Below are 5,578 nucleotides of genomic sequence, written 5' to 3'. Positions count from 1 at the left end.
TATATATTAGATTATTTTATATCAATACATTTTATATTACCTTATATTATATTTGATTACATTATTTAATAGTATATTACATTATATATTACATTATATTGTTTATATTATACTGTTTATTTTATTATTATAAGATAATATTTTATATTACATTAGGTTATATATTATATTATTTAATATTATATTACATTATATTATATTATACTTGATTAAATTATTTGATATTAGATTATTTTATATTATTGTCCGTCTGTCCCTGCAGCTAATCTGGCATACTAGAACACCAGTCAGTTTATTTTTTGCTCATTACTTGAATGTTCAATATCCTCTTGTAGTTGCATTTATTTACAACAAAGCATTTCCGACAGGTACGGGAACCAACGCCTGCTACATGGAGGAGATGAAGAATGTGAAGCGAGTGGAGGGCGAGGCCGGGCGGATGTGCATCAACACGGAGTGGGGGGGCTTCGGGGACGACGGCTCGCTGAAGGACATCCAGACCGAGTTCGACGTGAAGGTGGACAAGATGTCTATCAACCCCGGGGTCCACACGTACGTACAGCGGTCATGTGGGAAATTCAGAAACCATTTCAATAATACATCAACCATTATTTTTCAATAATAGATGCCAAATATTGTCTGCTTCCATCTTCACACGAGAAAATGTGCTGCTTTTCTCTAAATTTGAAACATCTTTCAATCAAAACTCACCTCTTCAGAACTGCTTTTACTTTGTAATTATTGGTGAGTTTTATATATTTAAAGTTTTAAGGTTGTTATTTTATTAATTTTAGCATGTAAAGTTTCTTCGAGTACCATGAAAAGAGCTCTATAAATAACATTTATTATAATTTTTATTAATATTAAAGTCTCCGATAGACTAAATAATTAATCAATCAATCAAGAGAATTTATAAAGATTATTAATTATTAATTATAAACATTGTTGCACACAGATGATTGATTGGTTTCATGTGTGTACAAACACCTAGATACACATTTTAGTTCCGTTTTTCTGTATATATTGACTATTGGTATCACTCCATATTTCATGTTTCCACACATCCACAATTGGGGACCTTTAACCATAAGTATGGTTTAAAAATGTTTAGTTTTTTTAAAGAAATGGGAGCAAAATGCACACATTTGTTTTGTTGTTCATCCAAAACAAACAGTTAAAAACACAGATTCTTTAGGATTCTCCCCTATTTTCGGATTACTGGCAGATATTTCTGACCCCTTTCTGTGCCTGTTTCGTCCTGTAGCTTTGAGAAGATGATCAGCGGCATGTATCTGGGAGAAATCGTGCGGCTGCTGCTGGTCCGGCTGACGGAGGAGAAGCTGCTGTTTAACGGACAAACATCGGAGGTGCTGCTGACCCCGGAAACATTCGAGACCAAGTTCATCTCTGAGATTGAGGAGTGAGTGTCCCATTCAACTTTCAATCATTTTACTGGTCTTTTATTTTTATACTGCGGTCTGGAGTCGCAAACCTTTGGCACTGGTACTTAAAACATTTCCATGGAAATGTTTTAAGTATTTATTAAGTCCTCTTTTAAAGAAAATGTAACTTTTTCTATTTGTATTGGTCTTAATAATATTGTTAAACCCAGATCTCTTTACCTATTTGAAAAAAAACAGTTCTTATTTTAAGACGAGCTATTATAGACATTATACTGTATAGCAGAGCCAAAGTAATTTTAATCTGCTGGGCAACTTAATCTGTTATAATGTATCAACATATACACACAACACACGTTTTTATTCTGTGTTTTAATTTGTCATTTTAATTGTATTTATGAATGATTATTATCTTATCCTGCAAGGTAACTAAGCATGATAAATACATGTAATGCAGTACAAAAGTGCAGGTTTTCTTGACCTACTTTACAAAAGAACCATGTTATTCAAAACAGGCTATTATAGACATTTTCCATACATTTTTGGACATTTTACACTATAAACAGCATCTTGAACCCTAACATCTGTGTGTCTTCACTTCCTGTCGGTGTCCGCGCTTCAGGAAGGAACACGGTCTGGAAAACACGCAGAAGATTTTGACTAAACTGGGATTGAAATGGGATTTGGTGGACTCCCGCGTGGTGCGTCTGGTCTGTGACGCCATCTCCTCGCGCTCCGCCCGTCTCTGCGCCGCTGCCCTGGCAACCCTTGCCAACCGTATCCGGGGGAACCGCAGGCTTGACCATCTGAAGACCACGGTGGGGGTTGATGGGACAGTCTACAGGAAACACCCCAAGTAGGAAGCACATTGAGAAAAATATACAGACACCATGACAATTCAATTTGTAAATGTTTACAATACATCACATTACATTACATATCATTTAGCTGACACTTTTGTCCAAAGCGACTTACAATAAGTGCAAATGAATTAGTTGAATTAGTGCTTTGTTGCTTGTATTTTTTTTCAATACAAGTTAGCAAATATTACAAAACAGTTAATGTAGAAATATCTGTTTTTCTTTTCTTCTCTGAATAGCAAAGTAACAGAATTAAATAGACAATACAAATATTTTAAAAGTTCAAATGAAAACAGTTGTAGTCTAAGCTTTACTTTAACACCTCTATTTTTAATTCGTTATAATAAACTTAACTCATACAGCACTTTTCGAAAGAACGTTTTTATGGTTTAACATTCCGAACATACAAACAGTTCACAAATATTAAAAGACACATAATACCTTGTTTATTACACATTAAAATGTTCTTATAAGCTGATACAAGGACATTTTTCATTGTTAATTACATTTCAGCATCTTCAACAGACCTATGCAGACATATTTTTTGTCATCATATCTTTGATGTATATATGTAAATATGAATATATTGTTGTGTATTAACTGTTTTTTATAGTATCCAATACGGATTCTTTATAGGACTTACCGGTGTTGAAAACGTAATCAATTAACACTTAAAATACATTTTATCTGCACCCATCTACATTTTATAGTGTTGTTAACCATTTTTTGCAGGTATTGCGAGTTTGAGAATCATAAACCATGAAGATGTTTAACCATGGATATGTTATTAATTCTAAAGTAACATGAGATACAACAGTTTGTGTTGTAAGTGGATTTGTTTTGACTAAATATGAGACATTTTTGATCAATTTTAAGAGTTATCTCTGCTAAAAGGGCCATCCATCTTAAAATGATCATGTTAATCTTCACTCTAAAACAAGGATTGTTGAAAATGTAAGAATGTAAGACGTGTAAAGTAAAGCCGGAACATTTACACAGTTATCAATATTAAGGTTAAAATAAATATTTGTTTTGTATTTTGGGTTTCTAGAGAAGAGGACGTCTTGATTGTTTTCTCTACATTTTGTGGAGATTAAATGATATGTCTGTCTGTGTGTGGTGTGTGTGTGTGTGTGTGTGTGTGTGTGTGTGTGTGTGTGTGTGTGTGTGTGTGGTGTGTGTGTGGTGTGTGTGTGTGTGTGTGTGTGGTGTGTGTGTGTGTGTGTGTGTGTGTGTGTGTGTGTGTGTGTGTGTGTGTGTGTGTGTGTGTGTGTGTGTGTGTGTGTGTGTGTGTGTGTGTGTGTGCGTGCGTGCGTGTGAACAGGCAAGAGGTGTTGACCCATAACACACTTCCTGTCATTGTGATAAGGAACTGCATGTTGAGAAAATAACACGTATGAAACTCTCTCACACTTTAAACGTCTCGTCACTTCTCGTTCCTGCAGTTTTATTTCCCTTTATTTGATTAACAACAAGATCTCTTCAAAAGTTTCACAGATTTAAAGGTTTTATGTCATAAGCACAGAAGATAGGGTGTAGTTTATTTTAAAAGTCCCAGGCTCCTCCAACAATAAAACAACAGTAGTGGAAAAAATGATCAGATCAGATATATAAATATTTTAAAATGTTTGGAAGCAAAAGCAACACATCTTCACATTTAAAAAACTAGAACTGTGAAATATTTTTGAATATCTTCTTAATTAATATTCCTTTTCATGGTTTTAGTTACTTAAATATAATGTTTGGATGGTTTCATTTATATACCAAATAATCATATTTTAAAAGTTTAAAAGTTTAAAAATGTTGTGTGTTAAAAGTACCAAATTGCCTTCCAAAATGTAATTGATTAGTCATATGAAGTAGTATAAAATGAAAATACTTAAGTGCTTAAGATGTTTACTTAAGTACATTACTCCAGTAAATGTACTGTTACTTTCCACCACTGCAAAACACACAGTATACTTAAGACATAAAAACGTATCAAAATAGTACAAGAAGAAATAGAAAAACAAATAGTGACACGACAAGGGGCAGGTAAAGGCAGAAATAAGTAAATCATGTTAAATAGATTTTTCTTTTCAAACATCCTGTTATAGTATATATAATAGAGTTGAGCAAATACTGCATATTTGTTCCAAGTTTAAAGGCTTTATTGTAATATGCAAAGCTACAGTGTGGTTATGGCTCCTCCAACAATACAACATAAATATATATATATATATATATAGGACATAAAACAATTATCATTATCTTACTATTACCATTATGAGTAAAATAGAATAAAAAACTCCATGCTGTATCCTCATGTATCTAATGCTTATAATAATACATACATATGTGGAATGTAACCAAGATATATATTCTGCTTGAATAATTTTTTCTAATTTGCTGCTGTAGTTTCAGCGATGAGCTCCAGTCCACGGTGCGCCGCCTCGCCCCCCAGTGTGACATCTCCTACCTGGTGTCAGAGGACGGCAGTGGGAAGGGCTCTGCCATGGTGACAGCGGTGGCTCAACGGCTGGCTCTCCAGTCCCGCCTGTTGGAGGACAGTGACGGAGACGATGAGGAAGAGGAGGAGGATAATTAAAGAGAACTCAGGATGCACAACAACACTGTATTAGTGTTGGAAGCCTGCAGTGTTGTCATGCAGCTAAGTTTGTTATTAATGTTATAAGAACGTTTTTGTCTTCCACAACACAAGCACTCTCTTTTGCACTCTCAATGTTGCAATGCGTGTTAAACTGCGTGTTAAATTATTACAGTTATCCTTAAACAAATCCAGTGCAAACAAATACAGATAAGAAAGTCAGACAGAAGAATTACTTGAACCTGTTTAGCAAGCATATGTTTTAGTATTTTTTCAATATTTCTGTTTGAATGTTCAAAATGTTGCTGCTGTTTTTGTTACAAATGGGAAATAAAGGGACACTTTTCACAAGGTGGTACGAGTTATTTCTGTAGTCAGATTCCTTACATTCTGAGCCGGGGAAACAACAGAGGGGCCGATGTTGATTGTTAGGTCAAGAGTGGGACAATCTTTTCCAGGAAGAAAAAGCAGTTCAGTCTTGTCAAGGTTGAGCTTGAGGTGGCGAGCAGACATCCACTGAGAGATGTCCGCTAGACAAGCAGAGATGTGTGCGACAACCTGGGTTTCAGAGCGGGGAAAATACTAAATTAATTGGGTGTCGTCAGCGTAGCAATGGTATGAAAAACCATGCGGGCTAATGACAGATCCGAGCGAGTTTGTGTACAGAGAGAATAGGAGGGGACCGAGAACAGAGCCCTGACGGACCCCTGTAGATAATTGACAAGAGTCGG

At 35.2% G+C, this 5,578-nt stretch overlaps 1 protein-coding gene across 1 annotated transcript; it reads left to right on the top strand.

Annotated features, from left to right (window-relative positions):
* Positions 1-368: 368 nt before the first annotated feature.
* Positions 369-5,212, top strand: LOC117550618 (hexokinase-2-like; the record flags this gene model as incomplete). Its single annotated transcript, XM_034223049.1, is given in 4 exon segments — positions 369-552; positions 1,265-1,420; positions 2,023-2,256; positions 4,658-5,212. Coding segments are annotated over 4 exon segments (764 nt in total), but the record flags the coding sequence as incomplete, so codon positions are not given.
* Between the last annotated feature and the right edge of the window lie 366 nt (positions 5,213-5,578).

Source organism: Gymnodraco acuticeps, unplaced genomic scaffold (genome assembly GCF_902827175.1).
Source record: "Gymnodraco acuticeps unplaced genomic scaffold, fGymAcu1.1, whole genome shotgun sequence".
Classification (NCBI taxonomy): Eukaryota; Metazoa; Chordata; class Actinopteri; order Perciformes; family Bathydraconidae; genus Gymnodraco; species Gymnodraco acuticeps.
This window is presented reverse-complemented; position numbering and strand designations above follow the sequence as displayed.